This window comes from Plectropomus leopardus, chromosome 7, assembly GCF_026936395.1.
Source record: "Plectropomus leopardus strain MGB_pleo_1.0 chromosome 7, ASM2693639v1, whole genome shotgun sequence".
NCBI classification, from domain to species: domain Eukaryota; kingdom Metazoa; phylum Chordata; class Actinopteri; order Perciformes; family Serranidae; genus Plectropomus; species Plectropomus leopardus.
The window spans coordinates 23,734,142-23,755,086 of NC_142182.1; the positions used below are offsets into that span (position 1 = coordinate 23,734,142).

At 33.1% G+C, this 20,945-nt stretch overlaps 1 protein-coding gene across 1 annotated transcript in view; it reads right to left on the minus strand.

Annotated features, from left to right (window-relative positions):
* Positions 1–20,945, minus strand: part of map1ab (microtubule-associated protein 1Ab) — a 122,497-nt gene that overhangs the window by 11,507 nt on the left and 90,045 nt on the right. The window contains exon 7 of the mRNA XM_042496442.2: positions 19,995–20,227. Coding sequence (XP_042352376.2) covers positions 19,995–20,227 — 233 coding nt within the window. The remainder of the gene's footprint in view (positions 1–19,994; positions 20,228–20,945) is intronic.

The window sequence follows — 20,945 nt, forward strand, 5'->3', positions numbered from 1 at the left end:
GCCATACTATAGCCTTGCTTTCTTGGTCATCTTTTCAACATGCTTTTTTATGGGTTTTTGGGCCGTTTTTGGATGTTTTTCCAACACTGAATACTATAACAAGCCTCTTTATGCTATATTAAGCGTATTTCAGCTGTTTTTAGGACATGTCAAATTTTGACATTTTCGCCATACTATAGCCTTGCTGTTTTGGTCATTTTTCCAACATGGTATTTTATGGGTTTTTGGGCCGTTTTTGGATGTTTTTTCAACACTGAATACTATAACAAGCCTCTTTATGCTATATTAAGTGGATTTCAGCTGTTTTTAGGACATGTCAAATTTTGACATTTTAAGCCATACTATAGCCTTGCTGTTTTGGTCTTTTTTCCAACATGGATTTTTTTGGGTTTTTGGGCCGTTTTGGATGTTTTTCAACACTGAATACTATAACAAGCCTCTTTATGCTATATTAAGTGGATTTCAGCTGTTTTTAGGACATGTCAAATTTTGACATTTTAGCCATACTATAGCCTTGCTGTGTTGGTCATCTTTTCAACATGCTTTTTTATGGGTTTTTGGGCCGTTTTTGGATGTTTTTTCAACACTGAATACTATAACAAGCCTCTTTATGCTATATTAAGTGTATTTCAGCTGTTTTTAGGACATGTCAAATTTTGACATTTTCGCCATACTATAGCCTTGCTTTTTTGGTCATTTTTCCAACATGGTATTTTATGGGTTTTTGGGCCGTTTTTGGATGTTTTTTCAACACTGAATACTATAACAAGCCTCTTTATGCTATATTAAGTGGATTTCAGCTGTTTTTAGGACATGTCAAATTTTGACATTTTCGCCATACTATAGCCTTGCTTTCTTGGTCATCTTTTCAACATGGTCTTTTATGGGTTTTTGGCCGTTTTTGATGTGTTTTCAACACTGAATACTATAACAAGCCTCTTCATGCTATATTAAGTGGATTTCAGCTGTTTTTAGGACATGTCAAATTTTGACATTTTCGCCATACTATAGCCTTGCTTTTTTGGTCATTTTTCCAACATGGTATTTTATGGGTTTTTGGGCCGTTTTTGGATGTTTTTTCAACACTGAATACTATAACAAGCCTCTTTATGCTATATTAAGTGGATTTCAGCTGTTTTTAGGACATGTCAAATTTTGACATTTTCGCCATACTATAGCCTTGCTTTCTTGGTCATCTTTTCAACATGCTTTTTTATGGGTTTTTGGGCCGTTTTTGGATGTTTTTTCAACACTGAATACTATAACAAGCCTCTTTATGCTATATTAAGTGGATTTCAGCTGTTTTAGGCCATGTCAAATTTTGACATTTTCGCCATACTATAGCCTTGCTGTTTTGGTCATTTTTCCAACATGCCATTTTATGGGTTTTTGGGCGTTTTTGGATGTTTTTTCAACACTGAATACTATAACAAGCCTCTTTATGCCATATTAAGTGGATTTCAGCTGTTTTTAGGACATGTCAAATTTTGACATTTTCGCCATACTATAGCCTTGCTTTCTTGGTCATCTTTCCAACATGGTATTTTATGGGTTTTTTGGGCGTTTTGGATGTTTTTCAACACTGAATACTATAACAAGCCTCTTTATGCTATATTAAGTGGATTTCAGCTGTTTTTAGGACATGTCAAATTTTGACATTTTCGCCATACTATAGCCTTGCTTTTTTGGTCATTTTTCCAACATGGTATTTTATGGGTTTTTGGGCCGTTTTTGGATGTTTTTTCAACACTGAATACTATAACAAGCCTCTTTATGCTATATTAAGTGGATTTCAGCTGTTTTTAGGACATGTCAAATTTTGACATTTTCGCCATACTATAGCCTTGCTGTTTTGGTGATTTTTCCAACATGGTATTTTATGGGTTTTTGGGCCGTTTTTGGATGTTTTTTCAACACTGAATACTATAACAAGCCTCTTTATGCTATATTAAGTGTATTTCAGCTGTTTTTAGGACATGTCAAATTTTGACATTTTCGCCATACTATAGCCTTGCTTTTTTGGTCATTTTTCCAACATGGTATTTTATGGGTTTTTGGGCGTTTTTGGATGTTTTTCAACACTGAATACTATAACAAGCCTCTTTATGCTATATTAAGTGGATTTCAGCTGTTTTCAGGACATGTCAAATTTTGACATTTTCGCCATACTATAGCCTTGCTTTCTTGGTCATCTTTTCAACATGCTTTTTATGGGTTTTTGGGCGTTTTTGGATGTTTTTCAACACTGAATACTATAACAAGCCTCTTTATGCTATATTAAGTGGATTTCAGCTGTTTTAGGACATGTCAAATTTTGACATTTTCGCCATACTATAGCCTTGCTTTTTGGTCATTTTTCCAACATGGTATTTTATGGGTTTTGGGCCGTTTTGGATGTTTTTTCAACACTGAATACTATAACAAGCCTCTTTATGCTATATTAAGTGGATTTCAGCTGTTTTTAGGACATGTCAAATTTTGACATTTTCGCCATACTATAGCCTTGCTGTTTTGGTCATTTTTTCAACATGGTATTTTATGGGTTTTTGGGCCGTTTTGGATGTTTTTCAACACTGAATACTATAACAAGCCTCTTTATGCTATATTAAGTGGATTTCAGCTGTTTTTAGGACATGTCAAATTTTGACATTTTCGTCATACTATAGCATTGCTTTCTTGGTGATCTTTCCTACATGGTATTTTATGGGTTTTTGGGCGTTTTTGGATGTTTTTCCAAAACTGAATACTATAACAAGCCTCTTTATGCTATATTAAGCGTATTTCAGCTGTTTTTAGGACATGTCAAATTTTGACATTTTCGCCATACTATAGCCTTGCTTTTTGGTCATTTTCCAACATGGTATTTTATGGGTTTTTGGGCGTTTTTGGATGTTTTTCAACACTGAATACTATAACAAGCCTCTTTATGCTATATTAAGTGGATTTCAGCTGTTTTTAGGACATGTCAAATTTTGACACTTTCGCCATACTATAGCCTTGCTTTCTTGGTCATCTTTTCCAACATGCTTTTTTATGGGTTTTTTGGCCGTTTTTGGATGTTTTTTCAACACTGAATACTATAACAAGCCTCTTTATGCTATATTAAGTGGATTTCAGCTGTTTTTAGGACATGTCAAATTTTGACATTTTCGCCATACTATAGCCTTGCTGTTTTGGTCATTTTTCCAACATGGTATTTTATGGGTTTTTTTGGCCGTTTTTGGATGTTTTTTCAACACTGAATACTATAACAAGCCTCTTTATGCTATATTAAGTGTATTTCAGCTGTTTTTAGGACATGTCAAATTTTGACATTTTCGCCATACTATAGCCTTGCTGTTTTGGTGATTTTTCCAACATGGTATTTTATGGGTTTTTGGGCTTTTTGGATGTTTTTCAACACTGAATACTATAACAAGCCTCTTTATGCTATATTAAGTGTATTTCAGCTGTTTTTAGGACATGTCAAATTTTGACATTTTCGCCATACTATAGCCTTGCTTTTTGGTCATTTTTCAACATGGTATTTTATGGGTTTTTGGGCGTTTTTGGATGTTTTTCAACACTGAATACTATAACAAGCCTCTTTATGCTATATTAAGTGGATTTCAGCTGTTTTAGGACATGTCAAATTTTGACATTTTAAGCCATACTATTGCCTTGCTTTCTTGGTCATCTTTTCAACATGCTTTTTTATGGTTTTTTTGGCCGTTTTTTGATGTGTTTTCAACACTGAATACTATAACAAGCCTCTTTATGCTATATTAAGTGTATTTAAGCTGTTTTTAGGACATGTCAAATTTTGACATTTTCGCCATACTATAGCCTTGCTTTCTTGGTCATCTTTTCAACATGCTTTTTTATGGGTTTTTGGGCCGTTTTTGGATGTTTTTTCAACACTGAATACTATAACAAGCCTCTTTATGCTATATTAAGTGTATTTCAGCTGTTTTTAGGACATGTCAAATTTTGACATTTTCGCCATACTATAGCCTTGCTTTTTTGGTCATTTTTCCAACATGGTATTTTATGGGTTTTTGGACCTTTTTCGGATGTTTTTCAACACTGAATACTATAACAAGCCTCTTTATGCTATATTAAGTGTATTTCAGCTGTTTTAGGACATGTCAAATTTTGACATTTTCGCCATACTATAGCCTTGCTATTTTGGTCATTTTTCCAACATGGTATTTTATGGGTTTTTGGGCCGTTTTGGATGTTTTTTCAACACTGAATACTATAACAAGCCTCTTTATGCCATATTAAGTGGATTTCAGCTGTTTTTAGGACATGTCAAATTTTGACATTTTCGCCATACTATAGCCTTGCTTTCTTGGTCATCTTTTCAACATGCTTTTTTATGGTTTTTTTGGCCGTTTTTTGATGTGTTTTCAACACTGAATACTATAACAAGCCTCTTTATGCTATATTAAGTGTATTTAAGCTGTTTTTAGGACATGTCAAATTTTGACATTTTAAGCCATACTATAGCCTTGCTGTTTTGGTCATTTTTCCAACATGGTATTTTATGGGTTTTTGGGCCGTTTTGGATGTTTTTCAACACTGAATACTATAACAAGCCTCTTTATGCTATATTAAGTGGATTTCAGCTGTTTTTAGGACATGTCAAATTTTGACATTTTCGCCATACTATAGCCTTGCTTTCTTGGTCATCTTTTCAACATGCTTTTTTATGGGTTTTTGGGCCGTTTTTGGATGTTTTTTTCAACACTGAATACTATAACAAGCCTCTTTATGCTATATTAAGTGTATTTCAGCTGTTTTTAGGACATGTCAAATTTTGACATTTTAAGCCATACTATAGCCTTGCTTTTTGGTCATTTTTCCAACATGGTATTTTATGGGTTTTTGGGCGTTTTGGATGTTTTTCAACACTGAATACTATAACAAGCCTCTTTATGCTATATTAAGTGGATTTCAGCTGTTTTTAGGACATGTCAAATTTTGACATTTTCGCCATACTATAGCCTTGCTTTCTTGGTCATCTTTTCAACATGCTTTTTTATGGGTTTTTGGGCCGTTTTTTGATGTGTTTTCAACACTGAATACTATAACAAGCCTCTTTATGCTATATTAAGTGTATTTCAGCTGTTTTTAGGACATGTCAAATTTTGACATTTTCGCCATACTATAGCCTTGCTTTTTTGGTCATTTTTCCAACATGGTATTTTATGGGTTTTTGGGCCGTTTTTGGATGTTTTTTCAACACTGAATACTATAACAAGCCTCTTTATGCTATATTAAGTGGATTTCAGCTGTTTTTAGGACATGTCAAATTTTGACATTTTCGCCATACTATAGCCTTGCTTTCTTGGTCATTTTTCCAACATGGTATTTTATGGGTTTTTGGGCCGTTTTTGGATGTTTTTTCAACACTGAATACTATAACAAGCCTCTTTATGCTATATTAAGTGGATTTCAGCTGTTTTTAGGACATGTCAAATTTTGACATTTTCGCCATACTATAGCCTTGCTGTTTTGGTGATTTTTCCAACATGGTATTTTATGGGTTTTTGGGCCGTTTTTGGATGTTTTTTCAACACTGAATACTATAACAAGCCTCTTTATGCTATATTAAGTGGATTTCAGCTGTTTTTAGGACATGTCAAATTTTGACATTTTCGCCATACTATAGCCTTGCTATTTTGGTCATTTTTCCAACATGGTATTTTATGGGTTTTTGGGCCGTTTTTGGATGTTTTTTCAACACTGAATACTATAACAAGCCTCTTTATGCTATATTAAGTGTATTTAAGCTGTTTTTAGGACATGTCAAATTTTGACATTTTCGCCATACTATAGCCTTGCTTTTTTGGTCATTTTTCCAACATGGTATTTTATGGGTTTTTGGGCTTTTTTGGATGTTTTTCAACACTGAATACTATAACAAGCCTCTTTATGCTATATTAAGTGGATTTCAGCTGTTTTTAGGACATGTCAAATTTTGACATTTTCGCCATACTATAGCCTTGCTTTCTTGGTCATTTTTCCAACATGGTATTTTATGGGTTTTTGGGCCGTTTTTGGATGTTTTTTCAACACTGAATACTATAACAAGCCTCTTTATGCTATATTAAGTGTATTTCAGCTGTTTTTAGGACATGTCAAATTTTGACATTTTCGCCATACTATAGCCTTGCTGTTTTGGTCATTTTTCCAACATGGTATTTTATGGGTTTTTTGGCGTTTTGGATGTTTTTCAACACTGAATATTATAACAAGCCTCTTTATGCTATATTAAGTGGATTTCAGCTGTTTTTAGGACATGTCAAATTTTGACATTTTCGCCATACTATAGCCTTGCTGTTTTGGTCATTTTTCGAACATGGTATTTTATGGGTTTTTGGGCGTTTTTGGATGTTTTTCAACACTGAATACTATAACAAGCCTCTTTATGCTATATTAAGTGTATTTCAGCTGTTTTAGGACATGTCAAATTTTGACATTTTCGCCATACTATAGCCTTGCTGTTTTGGTCATTTTTCCAACATGGTATTTTATGGGTTTTGGGCCGTTTTTGGATGTTTTTCAACACTGAATCCTATAACTAGCCTCTTTATGCTATATTAAGCGTAATTCAGCTGTTTTTAGGACATGTCAAATTTTGACATTTTCGCCATACTATAGCCTTGCTGTTTTGGTGATTTTTCCAACATGGTATTTTATGGGTTTTTGGGCCGTTTTTGGATGTTTTTTCAACACTGAATACTATAACAAGCCTCTTTATGCTATATTAAGTGTATTTCAGCTGTTTTTAGGACATGTCAAATTTTGACATTTTCGCGATCCTATAGCCTTACTGTTGTGGTGATTTTTCCACCATGGTATTTTATGGGTTTTTGGGCGTTTTTTGGATGTTTTTCAACACTGAATACTATAACAAGCCTCTTTATGCTATATTAAGTGGATTTCAGCTGTTTTTAGGACATGTCAAATTTTGACATTTTCGCCATACTATAGCCTTGCTTTCTTGGTCATGTTTTCAACATGCTTTTTTATGGGTTTTTGGGCGTTTTGGATGTTTTTCAACACTGAATACTATAACAAGCCTCTTTATGCTATATTAAGCGTATTTCAGCTGTTTTTAGGACATGTCAAATTTTGACATTTTCGCCATACTATAGCCTTGCTGTTTTGGTGATTTTTCCAACATGGGAGTTTATGTGTTTTTAATGCTTTTTGGATGTTTTTCAACACTGAATACTATAACAAGCCTCTTTATGCTATATTAAGTGGATTTCAGCTGTTTTTAGGACATGTCAAATTTTGACATTTTCGCCATACTATAGCCTTGCTGTTTTGGTCATTTTTCCAACATGGTATTTTATGGGTTTTTGGGCGTTTTTTGATTGTTTTTCAACGCTGAATACTATAACAAGCCTCTTTATGCTATATTAAGTGGATTTCAGCTGTTTTTAGGACATGTCAAATTTTGACATTTTCGCCATACTATAGCCTTGCTGTTTTGGTGATTTTTCCAACATGGTATTTTATGGGTTTTTGGGCCGTTTTTGGATGTTTTTTCAACACTGAATACTATAACAAGCCTCTTTATGCTATATTAAGTGGATTTCAGCTGTTTTTAGGACATGTCAAATTTTGACATTTTCGCCATACTATAGCCTTGCTGTTTTGGTCATTTTTCCAACATGGTATTTTATGGGTTTTTGGGCCGTTTTTGGATGTTTTTTCAACACTGAATACTATAACAAGCCTCTTTATGCTATATTAAGTGGATTTCAGCTGTTTTTAGGACATGTCAAATTTTGACATTTTCGCCATACTATAGCCTTGCTTTTTTGGTCATTTTTCCAACATGGTATTTTATGGGTTTTTGGGCCGTTTTTGGATGTTTTTTCAACACTGAATACTATAACAAGCCTCTTTATGCTATATTAAGTGGATTTCAGCTGTTTTTAGGACATGTCAAATTTTGACATTTTCGCCATACTATAGCCTTGCTGTTTTGGTCATTTTTCCAACATGGTATTTTATGGGTTTTTGGGCCGTTTTTGGATGTTTTTTCAACACTGAATATTATAAAAAGCCTCTTTATGCTATATTAAGTGGATTTCAGCTGTTTTTAGGACATGTCAAATTTTGACATTTTCGCCATACTATAGCCTTGCTGTTTTGGTGATTTTTCCAACATGGTATTTTATGGGTTTTTGGGCCGTTTTTTGATGTTTTTTCAACACTGAATACTATAACAAGCCTCTTTATGCTATATTAAGTGTATTTCAGCTGTTTTTAGGACATGTCAAATTTTGACATTTTCGCCATACTATAGCCTTGCTTTCTTGGTCATGTTTTCAACATGCTTTTTTATGGGTTTTTGGGCCGTTTTTTGATGTGTTTTCAACACTGAATACTATAACAAGCCTCTTTATGCTATATTAAGTGTATTTCAGCTGTTTTTAGGACATGTCAAATTTTGACATTTTCGCCATACTATAGCCTTGCTGTTTTGGTGATTTTTCCAACATGGTATTTTATGGGTTTTTGGGCCGTTTTTGGATGTTTTTTCAACACTGAATACTATAACAAGCCTCTTTATGCTATATTAAGTGGATTTCAGCTGTTTTTAGGACATGTCAAATTTTGACATTTTCGCCATACTATAGCCTTGCTATTTTGGTCATTTTTCCAACATGGTATTTTATGGGATTTTTGGCCGTTTTTGGATGTTTTTCAACACTGAATACTATAACAAGCCTCTTTATGCTATATTAAGTGGATTTCAGCTGTTTTTAGGACATGTCAAATTTTGACATTTTCGCCATACTATAGCCTTGCTTTCTTGGTCATCTTTTCAACATGCTTTTTTATGGGTTTTTGGGCCGTTTTTGGATGTTTTTTCAACACTGAATACTATAACAAGCCTCTTTATGCTATATTAAGTGTATTTCAGCTGTTTTTAGGACATGTCAAATTTTGACATTTTCGCCATACTATAGCCTTGCTTTCTTGGTCATCTTTTCAACATGCTTTTTTATGGTTTTTTTGGCCGTTTTTTGATGTGTTTTCAACACTGAATACTATAACAAGCCTCTTTATGCTATATTAAGTGTATTTCAGCTGTTTTTAGGACATGTCAAATTTTGACATTTTCGCCATACTATAGCCTTGCTTTTTTGGTCATTTTTCCAACATGGTATTTTATGGGTTTTTGGGCCGTTTTTGGATGTTTTTTCAACACTGAATACTATAACAAGCCTCTTTATGCTATATTAAGTGTATTTCAGCTGTTTTTAGGACATGTCAAATTTTGACATTTTCGCCATACTATAGCCTTGCTTTCTTGGTCATGTTTTCAACATGCTTTTTATGGGTTTTTGGGCCGTTTTGGATGTTTTTCAACACTGAATATTATAACAAGCCTCTTTATGCTATATTAAGCGTATTTCAGCTGTTTTTAGGACATGTCAAATTTTGACATTTTCGCCATACTATAGCCTTGCTGTTTTGGTGATTTTTCCAACATGGTATTTTATGGGTTTTTGGGTCGTTTTTGGATGTTTTTTCAACACTGAATACTATAACAAGCCTCTTTATGCTATATTAAGTGTATTTCAGCTGTTTTTAGGACATGTCAAATTTTGACATTTTCTTCATACTATAGCCTTGCTTTCTTGGTCATTTTTCCAACATGGTATTTTATGGGTTTTTGGGCCGTTTTTGGATGTTTTTTCAACACTGAATACTATAACAAGCCTCTTTATGCTATATTAAGTGGATTTCAGCTGTTTTTAGGACATGTCAAATTTTGACATTTTCGCCATACTATAGCCTTGCTTTCTTGGTCATCTTTTCAACATGCTTTTTTATGGGTTTTTGGGCCGTTTTTGGATGTTTTTTCAACACTGAATACTATAACAAGCCTCTTTATGCTATATTAAATGTATTTAAGCTGTTTTTAGGACATGTCAAATTTTGACATTTTCGCCATACTATAGCCTTGCTTTTTTGGTCATTTTTCCAACATGGTATTTTATGGGTTTTTCGGCCGTTTTTGGATGTTTTTCAACACTGAATACTATAACAAGCCTCTTTATGCTATATTAAGTGTATTTCAGCTGTTTTTAGGACATGTCAAATTTTGACATTTTCGCCATACTATAGCCTTGCTTTCTTGGTCATCTTTTCAACATGGTATTTTATGGGTTTTTCGGCCGTTTTTGGATGTTTTTTCAACACTGAATACTATAACAAGCCTCTTTATGCTATATTAAGTGTATTTCAGCTGTTTTTAGGACATGTCAAATTTTGACATTTTCGCCATACTATAGCCTTGCTTTCGTGGTCATCTTTTCAACATGCTTTTTTATGTTTTTTTTGGCCGTTTTTTGATGTGTTTTCAACACTGAATACTATAACAAGCCTCTTTATGCTATATTAAGTGTATTTAAGCTGTTTTTAGGACATGTCAAATTTTGACATTTTCGCCATACTATAGCCTTGCTTTTTTGGTCATTTTTTCAACATGCTTTTTTATGGGTTTTGGGCTGTTTTTGGATGTTTTTTCAACACTGAATACTATAACATGCCTCTCTATGCTATACTAAGTGGATTTCAGCATTTTTTAGGACATGTCAAATTTTGACATTTTCACCATACTATAGCCTTGCTGTTTTGGTCATTTTTCCAACATGGTATTTTATGGGTTTTTGGGCGTTTTTGGATGTTTTTCAACACTGAATACTATAACAAGCCTCTTTGTGCTATATTAAGTGGATTTCAGCTGTTTTTAGGACATGTCAAATTTTGACATTTTCGCCATACTATAGCCTTGCTGTTTTGGTGATTTTTCCAACATGGTATTTTATGGGTTTTTGGGCCGTTTTTGGATGTTTTTTCAACACTGAATACTATAACAAGCCTCTTTATGCTATATTAAGTGTATTTCAGCTGTTTTTAGGACATGTCAAATTTTGACATTTCGCCATACTATAGCCTTGCTTTCTTGGTCATGTTTTCAACATGCTTTTTTATGGGTTTTTGGGCCGTTTTTTGATGTGTTTTCAACACTGAATACTATAACAAGCCTCTTTATGCTATATTAAGTGTATTTAAGCTGTTTTTAGGACATGTCAAATTTTGACATTTTCGCCATACTATAGCCTTGCTTTTTTGGTCATTTTTCCAACATGGTATTTTATAGGTTTTTGGGCGTTTTGGATGTTTTTCAACGCTGAATACTTTAACATGCCTCTAAATGCTATACTAAGTGGCTTTCAGCTGTTTTTAGGACATGTCAAATTTTGACATTTTCGCCATACTATAGCCTTGCCTTTTTGGTCAGTTTTTCAACATGCTTTTTTATGGGTTTTTTTGACCATTTTTGGATATTTTTTCAACACTGAATACTATAACAAGCCTCTTTATGCTATATTAAGTGTATTTCAGCTGTTTTTAGGACATGTCAAATTTTGACATTTTCGCCATACTATAGCCTTGCTATTTTGGTCATTTTTCCAACATGGTATTTTATGGGTTTTTGGGCCGTTTTTGGATGTTTTTTCAACACTGAATACTATAACAAGCCTCTTCATGCTATATTAAGTGGATTTCAGCTGTTTTTAGGACATGTCAAATTTTGACATTTTCGCCATACTATAGCCTTGCTTTTTTGGTCATCTTTTCCACATGGTATTTTATGGGTTTTTGGGCCGTTTTTGGATGTTTTTTCAACACTGAATACTATAACAAGCCTCTTTATGCTATATTAAGTGTATTTCAGCTGTTTTTAGGACATGTCAAATTTTGACATTTTCGCCATACTATAGCCTTGCTTTCTTGGTCATTTTTCCAACATGGTATTTTATGGGTTTTTGGGCCGTTTTTGGATGTTTTTTCAACACTGAATACTATAACAAGCCTCTTTATGCTATATTAAGTGTATTTCAGCTGTTTTTAGGACATGTCAAATTTTGACATTTTAAGCCATACTATAGCCTTGCTTTCTTGGTCATCTTTTCAACATGGTATTTTATGGGTTTTTGGGCCGTTTTCTAATGTGTTTTCAACACTGAATACTATAACAAGCCTCTTTATGCTATATTAAGTGTATTTCAGCTGTTTTTAGGACATGTCAAATTTTGACATTTTCGCCATACTATAGCCTTGCTATTTTGGTCATTTTTCCAACATGGTATTTTATGGGTTTTTGGGCCGTTTTTGGATGTTTTTTCAACACTGAATACTATAACAAGCCTCTTTATGCTATATTAAGTGGATTTCAGCTGTTTTTAGGACATGTCAAATTTTGACATTTTCGCCATACTATAGCCTTGCTGTTTTGGTCATTTTTCCAACATGGTATTTTAGGTGTTTTTGGGCCGTTTTTGGATGTTTTTTCAACACTGAATACTATAACAAGCCTCTTTATGCTATATTAAGTGTATTTCAGCTGTTTTTAGGACATGTCAAATTTTGACATTTTCGCCATACTATAGCCTTGCTATTTTGGTCATTTTTCCAACATGGTATTTTATGGGTTTTTGGGCGTTTTTGGATGTTTTTCAACACTGAATACTATAACAAGCCTCTTCATGCTATATTAAGTGGATTTCAGCTGTTTTTAGGACATGTCAAATTTTGACATTTTGCCATACTATAGCCTTGCTTTTTGGTCATCTTTTCCAACATGGTATTTTATGGTTTTTGGGCAGTTTTTGATGTTTTTCAACACTGAATACTATAACAAGCCTCTTTATGCTATAGTAAGTGTATTTCAGCTGTTTTTAGGACATGTCAAATTTTGACATTTTCGCCATACTATAGCCTTGCTATTTTGGTCATTTTTCCAACATGGTATTTTATGGGTTTTTGGGCCGTTTTCTGATGTGTTTTCAACACTGAATACTATAACAAGCCTCTTTATGCTATATTAAGTGGATTTCAGCTGTTTTTAGGACATGTCAAATTTTGACATTTTCGCCATACTATAGCCTTGCTTTCTTGGTCATCCTTTCAACATGCTTTTTATGGGTTTTTGTCCGTTTTGGATGTTTTTCAACACTGAATACTATAACAAGCCTCTTTATGCTATATTAAGTGTATTTCAGCTGTTTTTAGGACATGTCAAATTTTGACATTTTCGCCATACTATAGCCTTGCTTTCGTGGTCATCTTTTCAACATGCTTTTTTATGGGTGTTTGGGCCGTATTTGGATGTTTTTTCAACACTGAATACTATAACAAGCCTCTTTATGCTATATTAAGTGTATTTCAGCTGTTTTTAGGACATGTCAAATTTTGACATTTTCGCCATACTATAGCCTTGCTGTTTTGGTGATTTTTCCAACATGGTATTTTATGGGTTTTTGGGCCGTTTTCTGATGTGTTTTCAACACTGAATACTATAACAAGCCTCTTTATGCTATATTAAGTGTATTTCAGCTGTTTTTAGGACATGTCAAATTTTGACATTTTCGCCATACTATAGCCTTGCTTTTTTGGTCATTTTTCCAACATGGTATTTTATGGGTTTTTGGGCCGTTTTTGGATGTTTTTTCAACACTGAATACTATAACAAGCCTCTTTATGCTATACTAAGTGGATTTCAGCTGTTTTTAGGACATGTCAAATTTTGACATTTTCGCCATACTATAGCCTTGCTATTTTGGTCATTTTTCCAACATGGTATTTTATGGGTTTTTGGGCCGTTTTTGGATGTTTTTTCAACACTGAATACTATAACAAGCCTCTTTATGCTATATTAAGTGGATTTCAGCTGTTTTAGGACATGTCAAATTTTTACATTTTCGCCATACTATAGCCTTGCTGTTTTGGTCATTTTTCCAACATGGTATTTTATGGGTTTTTGGGCCGTTTTTGGATGTTTTTTCAACACTGAATACTATAACAAGCCTCTTTATGCTATATTAAGTGTATTTCAGCTGTTTTTAGGACATGTCAAATTTTGACATTTTCGCCATACTATAGCCTTGCTATTTTGGTCATTTTTCCAACATGGTATTTTATGGGTTTTTGGGCCGTTTTTGGATGTTTTTTCAACACTGAATACTATAACAAGCCTCTTCATGCTATATTAAGTGGATTTCAGCTGTTTTTAGGACATGTCAAATTTTGACATTTTCGCCATACTATAGCCTTGCTTTTTTGGTCATCTTTTCCACATGGTATTTTTGGTTTTTGGGCCGTTTTTGGATGTTTTTTCAACACTGAATACTATAACAAGCCTCTTTATGCTATATTAAGTGTATTTCAGCTGTTTTTAGGACATGTCAAATTTTGACATTTTCGCCATACTATAGCCTTGCTTTCTTGGTCATTTTTCCAACATGGTATTTTATGGGTTTTTGGGCCGTTTTTGGATGTTTTTTCAACACTGAATACTATAACAAGCCTCTTTATGCTATATTAAGTGGATTTCAGCTGTTTTTAGGACATGTCAAATTTTGACATTTTCGCCATACTATAGCCTTGCTTTCTTGGTCATCCTTTCAACATGCTTTTTTATGGGTTTTTTGTCCGTTTTTGGATGTTTTTTCAACACTGAATACTATAACAAGCCTCTTTATGCTATATTAAGTGTATTTCAGCTGTTTTTAGGACATGTCAAATTTTGACATTTTCACCATACTATAGCCTTGCTGTTTTGGTCATTTTTCCAACATGGTATTTTATGGGTTTTGGGCGTTTTGGATGTTTTTTCAACACTGAATACTATAACAAGCCTCTTTATGCTATACTAAGTGGATTTCAGCTGTTTTTAGGACATGTCAAATTTTGACATTTTCGCCATACTATAGCCTTGCTATTTTGGTCATTTTTCCAACATGGTATTTTATGGGTTTTGGGCGTTTTGGATGTTTTTCAACACTGAATATTATAACAAGCCTCTTTATGCTATATTAAGCGTATTTCAGCTGTTTTTAGGACATGTCAAATTTTGACATTTTCGCCATACTATAGCCTTGCTGTTTTGGTCATTTTTCCAACATGGTATTTTATGGGTTTTTGGGCCGTTTTTGGATGTTTTTTCAACACTGAATACTATAACAAGCCTCTTTATGCTATATTAAGTGTATTTCAGCTGTTTTTAGGACATGTCAAATTTTGACATTTTCGCCATACTATAGCCTTGCTATTTTGGTCATTTTTCCAACATGGTATTTTATGGGTTTTTGGGCCGTTTTTGGATGTTTTTTCAACACTGAATACTATAACAAGCCTCTTCATGCTATATTAAGTGTATTTCAGCTGTTTTTAGGACATGTCAAATTTTGACATTTTCGCCATACTCTAGCCTTGCTTTTTTGGTCATCTTTTCCACATGGTATTTTATGGGTTTTTGGGCCGTTTTTGGATTTTTTTTCAACACTGAATACTGTAACAAGCCTCTTTATGCTATATTAAGTGGATTTCAGCTGTTTTTAGGATATGTCAAATTTTGACATTTTCGCCATACTATAGCCTTGCTTTCTTGGTCATTTTTTCAACATGCTTTTTTATGGGATTTTTGGCCCTTTTTGGACGTTTTTCCAACACTGAATACTATAACATGCCTCTCTATGCTATACTAAGTGGATTGCAGCTGTTTTTAGGACATGTCAAATTTTGACATTTTCGCCATACTATAGCCTTGCTTTTTTGGTCATTTTTCCAACATGGTATTTTATGGGTTTTTGGGCCGTTTTTGGATGTTTTTTCAACACTGAATACTATAACAAGCCTCTTTATGCTATATTAAGTGGATTTCAGCTGTTTTTAGGACATGTCAAATTTTGACATTTTCGCCATACTATAGCCTTGCTTTTTTGGTCATCTTTTCCACATGGTATTTTATGGGTTTTTGGGCCGTTTTTGGATGTTTTTTCAACACTGAATACTATAACAAGCCTCTTTATGCTATATTAAGTGTATTTCAGCTGTTTTTAGGACATGTCAAATTTTGACATTTTCGCCATACTATAGCCTTGCTTTCTTGGTCATTTTTCCAACATGGTATTTTTTGGGTTTTTGGGCCGTTTTTGGATGTTTTTTCAACACTGAATACTATAACAAGCCTCTTTATGCTATATTAAGTGTATTTCAGCTGTTTTTAGGACATGTCAAATTTTGACATTTTCGCCATACTATAGCCTTGCTTTCTTGGTCATCTTTTCAACATGCTTTTTTATGGGTTTTTTGTCCGTTTTTGGATGTTTTTTCAACACTGAATACTATAACAAGCCTCTTTATGCTATATTAAGTGGATTTCAGCTGTTTTTAGGACATGTCAAATTTTGACATTTTCACCATACTGTAGCCTTGCTTTTTTGGTCACCTTTTCAACATGCTTTTTTATGGGTTTTTGGGCTGTTTTTGGATGTTTTTTTCCAACACTGAATACTATAAGATGCCTCTTTATGCTATACTAAGTGGATTTCAGATGTTTTTGGGACATGTCAAATTTTGACATTTTCGCCATACTATAACCTTGCTTTTTTTGTCATTTTTTCACAGTGCTATAGTTTGCCATTTTGGGTCCTTTTTTCAAAATGCCATTTTATGGTGCTGTTTGCTGGTTTTGCAACATCCTTTGTTCATGGGGTTTCTCAGCACCCTATTTTCTGTGGTTTTTAGCTGTTTTTGGGACATGCCATATTTTGACATTTTTTTGCAATCTTATTAAATGGCTTTTTCCATCATGTTATTTTGTGGTGTTTTTGGCCATTTTTGCAACATTCTATGTTATGGCGTGTCTTGGCATGCATGTTCATGTGGTTTCATGTGATTTATAATTCTTTTTGGGACGTGATATTTTGACACTTTTTGCAATACTATAATATGGCATTTTCGATCATTTTTTCAACATGCTGTTTTGTGGTGTTTTTGGCCATTTTTGCAACATCCTATGCTACACTGTGTCTTGGCCACTATTTTGTGTGGTTTCATGTGGTTTTCAGTTGTTTTCGGGACATGTCATATTTTGAAATATTGCAATAGTATTGTATGGCATTTTTGGTCATTTTTTCAACATGCTATTCAGTGGTGTTTTTGGCTGTTTTTGCAACATGTTATGCTATGGCTTGTCTCAGCACGCTATTTAATGTGGTTTTATGTGGTTTTTAGCTGTTTTTGGGACATGTCATATTTTGACATTATTTTCAATACTACAGTGTGGCATTTTCTGTTCTTTTTTCAAAATGATATTTTATGGTGTCATTGGCTGTTTTTGCAACATCCTATGCTATGGCATGTATCAGCAAGCAATTTTATGTGGTTTTAAGCTGCTTTTTGTACATGTCATATTTCAACATTTTTAATAAAAATTTTGACGAGATACTACAGTATAACTTTTCTACGCTATTTTGGACCACTCTTTACAGTATGACTCTTTGTAGCTGTTTGTACTACATACTATAGTATGATCCTCTCATGCTATTTTGGACAACATAATATGATGTGACTTTTTATGCAATTTTGGACAACATACTAAATTATGACTTTTTAATGCTATTTTGAACAACATAGTATAGTATGACATCTCTATGCTATTTTGGATGACATAAAATAACACTACTATTTTTTTGGTATTTTGGACGATATACCACAGTATGATTTTTTTTTTTTTTTAATATTTTGGACAACATACTTAAGTATGACTTTTTTATGCTATTTTAGACTACATGCTATAGTATGACTTTTTGCGGCTATTTTGGACGACATACTAAAGTATGGCTTTTTGTACTATTTGGAACAACATACTCAAGTATGACTTTTTTATGATATTTTGGACAACATACTATACTATGAATTTTTTATGTTATTTTTAATGACATACTACAGTATGACCTTTTTATGCTATTTTGGATGATATACTATTGCATGACTTTTCTATGCTATGTTGAACAGTTCTTTTTAAAGACTTTTTAAAGCTGTTTTGAACTACATCCTATAGTATGATCCTTTCATGCTATTTTGTATGACATAATATAGTATGACGTTTTATGCAATTTTGGATGACATATTATAGAATGACTTTCTTAAGATATTTTGGATAACATACTAAAGTATGACTTTTTTATGCTATTTCATACCACATGTCATACTGTGTCAACTTTGTGCGACTTTGGACGACATCCTATAGAGGAACAAATAGATCTAATAATATACTAATAGCATACCATTTCTTATTAGTGCTATTTTGGATGACATGCTATAGTATAACTTTTTTTTTCCTATTTTGGACGACATACTATAATATTACTTTTCCATGTGATTTTGGACAACATACTATAGTATGACTTTTTTATGCTATTTTGGACAATATACTATATTAAGACTTTTTTGTTTTATCTTGGACCATATACTATAGTATGACTTTTTTAAGCTGTTTTGGACGACATACTGTAGTATGACTTTTTTTATGGTATTTTGTACGACAGACATACATAGTATGACCTTTTTAGGATATTTTGGATGACCTACAAATAGGTCTAATAATATACTGATAATATACTTATAGGAAAGTATGACTTATTAGTGCTATTTGGGACGACATACTATAGTATAACTTTTTTATGCCATTTCGGACCACATACTATAGTATAACTTTTTTCATGGTGTACTATACAATGACTTTATGTTGCTGTTTTGGATAACATACTATAGTATTACTCTTTGTGCTATTTTGGATGAGATGCACACCTATGACTTTTTTATGCTATTTTGGACTTAATGCTGTGGTATGACTAATATGCTATTTCTGAAGACATACTATAGTATGATTTTTTTATGCTATTTTGAATGACTTATAATTTTTTTTTAATGCTATTTTGTACAACATACTATAATATGACTGTTTTATGTCAATTTGGATGACATACAATCGTATGACTTTCCCATGCTTTTTGAGCAACATACTATAGTATTACTTTATACTACAATATGATTTTACTTTTACCTACACGATTATCATTAGTTTCCAATGGCATTCTCTTCTATGACTTTTTAATGGCTTTTTTTCTAATTCATTATTTTCTACAGCGTGTTATTCTATGGCCTCTGGGGCATTCTAAAGAATAACTTTAATGGCATGCTATACTTTGACTTCTTTAAATTATTTTTTCATGAAATATATTTAGCATACTACAAAACTGTCATGACATTTTTTTATCTTTTTGATTTTTGTGTTTTTCATGATATTTTTAAGTAATACTATACTACAACTTATTTTTTAACAATTTGTATGATATGTTATATCATTCCTTTTTTCATGGCATTCTATACAAAGACTTTTTATAGTATAGTATGACCTTTTAATGGCATACTATACTATGACTTTTTTTGGATGCATGCTCTACTATGATATTTTCATGGCATATTCCACTTTGACATTCTTTACAGTATACTATGCCCTTTATCTAACTAGTATCCTGTGACTTGTATCTGAATAGGTTGCGTGTGTATGTGAGTGAGTGAGAGAAAACCCTGATATTTCAATAAATATATATTAATATTGTAATGTTAACAGGAATGTACATTTAACTGTTTTTCTCAGTCAATAAATGTTCAGTGATAGCACTTATTTTGTTTCTACTCGATCTTAATACTGATTTTTAATGGCTTCTCATATTGCTTTTATGCTCTTATTGATGACTTTTAAATACGCTTTTAATTTGGTTGTTTTTTATCAGTTTATATGCTAATCATTTTATCATGTAGCACTTGATTTGTTTTAGAAGTTAAAGTGCATTATAAATAAAATCTATTATTATTATTGTTCAACATCAAAATTCACAATCAATCTCAAAAGTAAGTAGTAGCAGTAATCAGTAGTTTCTTGGGTATACATTTCAAATGTTCAATGATCAAGATGTTTACTTTGAATTCAAATAAGGTGCCAGGGTCTATAAAAAAGCATGAAAAACAGATCCCCGGATTAGTCTGTACTGTGCACACCCTTGAATGCGTAGAATATAAGGCAATGGAGGCACAGACAGACTGATAATGGCAAATACCTGTAAATTAGAGCCCCACTGAGCTTTGCCCTCTAGCAGGGCGTCCAGGACTCCACGGCTGGGCTCTCCGCTGCCTGGGTCATTCCCGCTCACCACATAGTATGCAGCTCGAACTCTTTTGAAGAATTCCTGGTCCACGTTCTTGGCACTGCAGTGGTTGGGCACATAGGCAAGGTCGACATAGATGGGTGGTCCAGGTGGGACAGCCGAGCTAGTTTTCTGAGAGTTGTTACCTGTAGGTGAACAGAAATGTAAAACAGCATTAAAGGGGAATAATGGTGCTCACTTTCATTACAGACCAACTTTTTCCTCAACATAACAAATTGCAGCTGTATAATTTATTTATACAAGTCAACTACTGCAAAAAACATACTACGACTAGAGTGTATCATTACATCTGTTATACAATAATTTGTGTGCTGCACATCCATTATTCTAATGTGCCTCGGTTTCCTTTGGGTTATATTTGCTTCTATGTTTAATGTACAGTACATCCCTGTACCCTTTAATGCAACAATTTTTAATGACCATAACCTATTTCATGCCTGAACATGACATATGACAATTCAAGTGTAGACTTGTCATATTTGTAAATCGAAAGGTAATGCACAAAATTAGTTTTTCACATGATTGTACCAACTCCCTTAAATAATCATATATACTGAAACAAGAAATGTAGAAATATGGTAACCAGTCAAGTAGTTTAGTTTGCATAAAATGTTATCAGCGAAATGGCATGTGCACAACTGTCTTTAACTGTATCTATCAGTATGGGTAAAAAATTTAATATGTGTAGTTAGCTGAGCTTATAATTGATTTTTAATAAGGACATGAATGTGCCTTATTAAACAAAAATGGTCTTTGGGTCTTATCATCCACTTCAAACTCTATTTTTATTGTCAAAAATATCCACTTTTATGTATTATATTGGTATCTCCAATATGCTTTCTG